Source organism: Plasmodium reichenowi, chromosome 11 (genome assembly GCF_001601855.1).
Source record: "Plasmodium reichenowi strain SY57 chromosome 11, whole genome shotgun sequence".
NCBI classification, from domain to species: domain Eukaryota; phylum Apicomplexa; class Aconoidasida; order Haemosporida; family Plasmodiidae; genus Plasmodium; species Plasmodium reichenowi.
The window spans coordinates 1,150,307-1,153,422 of record NC_033656.1 but is presented as its reverse complement, the minus strand read 5'-3'; the positions used below and the strand labels follow the sequence as shown (position 1 = coordinate 1,153,422).

Here is a 3,116-nt window from a genome sequence, read left to right as displayed (position 1 = left end):
TATTTTTTTTTTTTTTTTTCTTTTTTAATTTTCTAATTATTAAAAAAAAAAAAAAGAAGCAAATATTATGATATGAAAAAAAATATATACAAAAATAACAAAAAACAATTATAATATATATATTATATATATATATATATATATATATAAATAAAATCATGTATACTTTCAAAAAAGAAAAAATTGTACCTTTTTATGCATAATACAATAATCATAAAATGTTACCCATATTGAAAAAAATTAATTCACATATGAAACTATATATATAGGTAAAAAGAATAACAGCAAAAAAAAAAAAAGAAAAAAAAAAAAAATAATAAAAAAAAAATAAATATAATATATAAACATATATATATAAATAAACATATATATATATATATATATATTTATGAAAGTCCTCTTCAACTTTCATTCACATTACTTTCATCTAGTAGTAAAAAATCTATGGCCCCTTCTACATTACCTTTTGATTTAATTAAAGCTTTTAAACATTTTTCGACATCTGTAAAACCCATACCTTTTAATGAATTTAACTGTTCTGAGTATATAATGTGGTCATTTGCTCCTCCATTAATATTATTATTTATATTAGTATCATTATTTTTAATATTTAATATATCGGTACTTTTAAGGGTATCTTGTATTCCTTCTTGTTTCTGTTCTACATTTTTTACTTCATTTTCAATAGCTCTTGGTGCTTGATTTTCGTTTGTATTATTCGTACGCCCACTTGGTATATATCCATTTCCTGTCCCCACATTTTGAAGTACATTCATAAAATTGCTGAAATTATTATTAAGAGGCGTGTTATTGAACAAGGCATTATTAAAACGGTTATTGTTACTACTGTTACTATTAATATTATTATTATTATTATTGACAATGTCATTGTTTGTGGTATTTCTTAAAAAATTCATGGCTTCCAAAATAAAAGACTGATCCATATAATATGGAGGAATGCTACCACTAGCACTATCAATATTATTCTTATTATTATTATTATTATTGTGAGCATTATTTTTGCTATTATTTGTTGTTGTATTTTCACCTACAATATTTCCATAAGGAGTATTATAATTACCAAGATTAGTTAAACTATTTATCATATTTATTGTACTCATCAAATCACTTGATGTATTATTTGTCGGTGATGTGGAATTCATATTTAAATTTTTATTCATACTCATGAAAAAATTATTTAACATATTAGATGAATTTTCTATTGTTTCATCTAATTTATTATCCTTATTATTGTTCGTTAATCTATTTGTGGACAAGGTATCATTTTGATTTTTATTAGTATGCGCTAAATTATGAACATGTTGTGTGCTATTTTTATATTCATCTGTTAAATTGTTTTGATAATCATTATTACCATTTATAACATTTTTATTATTACTAACATTTTTGTTAGTTTGTGGAAGCTGTAATTTATTTAATAAGGGAACCAATGAATTACTCAAAAAGGAGTTCTTCATAAGATCATTCAAGTTATTATTATTCATAATATTATGTGTCGTATTATTGTTAGTACTTGTATTATTACTTCCCCTTTTGTTTTTGTCAAAAAATAAGTTATTTTGATTATTCAACAGACTATTAGTATGATTATTATTGTTATTATCTGTTGATACATTTGATTTAAAATTTTGTGTCTTATCATTTGTTTGGAAGAATTTTTCAAAGTTGTTTAAATTATAATTATTTTTATTATTTATTCTATTTTTATTTTTGGAATTTTTTGAAGCCCACGGATTAGGAAAGGCTTCACTTGTAGGTGGTGATGTAGAATTTAAATCATAATGTTTAACCTTATTTAACTTTTTATCAATTAATTTCTCGGTAGATTCATACATTGGTTCTTGAATATTATGATACATTCTTCTTAATGTATTAAAACCTCCAGGTATAGCTTCAATATTACTAATAGCCCTATCAGTATTTTTCATTAATTCTTTCATCAAAGATGGATTCTTAATCATTTCAAAAGATTGTTTTAATGTCTGAGAATCATTTAAAATATGATTTAAATCAGAATTTTGTTCTCTTAACTTTTTTAATTGTTTATTAGAATCCATTATTGATTTAATAAAATCACTATTATCAAACATATTAGATATTAATTTTGATATACCATCATTTTGTCCATATTTACCATATTCATTATATTCATCATTTAAAGTACTTAATTGTGAACTTGTAATACCTGAATCTAGAGTTACATCATTTCCATTTTTTTTTTTATGAACTTTTATAGCATATATTATATCATTAAATTTTATATTATATTTATCTATTTCATCAACATCTTTTAATGATCTTCCTCTATATATAATTCGATAATTCATATCATTATTATTATTATTATTATTATTTAATATTTTATTTAATCCTTTCTTCATTTTTTTAATGGTAATATTTTTTTCTATTCGACATTTATATATATTATTATTACAATCATTTGTCTTTAATCTTACATATATATATTTATTATCGACCATGTTTTTATTTTTATGGTTTAATTCATACCCTTCTCTATTTTTTTTAACACAAGTATTATCATCCTTATTAAACATATTACAATTATTCTTATTATTATATTTCTCATTCTTTTTATTATTTATTACTTCAACATTTTCTTCTTTATCTTTATCACATATTAAACTATCCTCTTTATTCATGTTCCCTTCTGATATATCTTTAAAACCTTCATTATTATTTATCAAACCATTACGACCATTTATATTATTATTTATAATATCATCATTTCGATATTTATTTCTATCTAATACTTTATTCTTTTTATTATTACTATCATCTTCTTTTATTAATTCATCATTTGTATATTCCTCCTTATCGTTCTCATCATATGATGATGAAACATCCTCTTCACCTTCATCATCCGAACTGTGTGAATTATTTATAACATATGTATATTCATTAAGATCAATATTATTTGTATGGACATCTACCTTTTCCTTTTCATTTTTTTCCATTGAATTTGCCATATTTTTTTTTTTTTTTTTTTTTTCCTTTTTGGAAGAAAATAATATAATTTTTTTTTTTTTTTTTTTTATAAAAAAAAAAAAAAAAAAAAAAAAAAAAAAAAAAAAAAA

The 3,116-nt window shown here is 20.9% G+C and overlaps 1 protein-coding gene across 1 annotated transcript; it reads right to left on the bottom strand.

Annotated features, from left to right (window-relative positions):
* Positions 1–401: 401 nt before the first annotated feature.
* Positions 402–3,008, bottom strand: PRSY57_1130400 (ubiquitin-like protein, putative; the record flags this gene model as incomplete). The annotated part of the gene is made up of 1 exon (XM_012908267.2): positions 402–3,008. The coding sequence occupies one exon, from the start codon at positions 3,006–3,008 to the stop codon at positions 402–404; it is 2,607 nt and encodes an 868-aa protein (XP_012763721.2).
* Between the last annotated feature and the right edge of the window lie 108 nt (positions 3,009–3,116).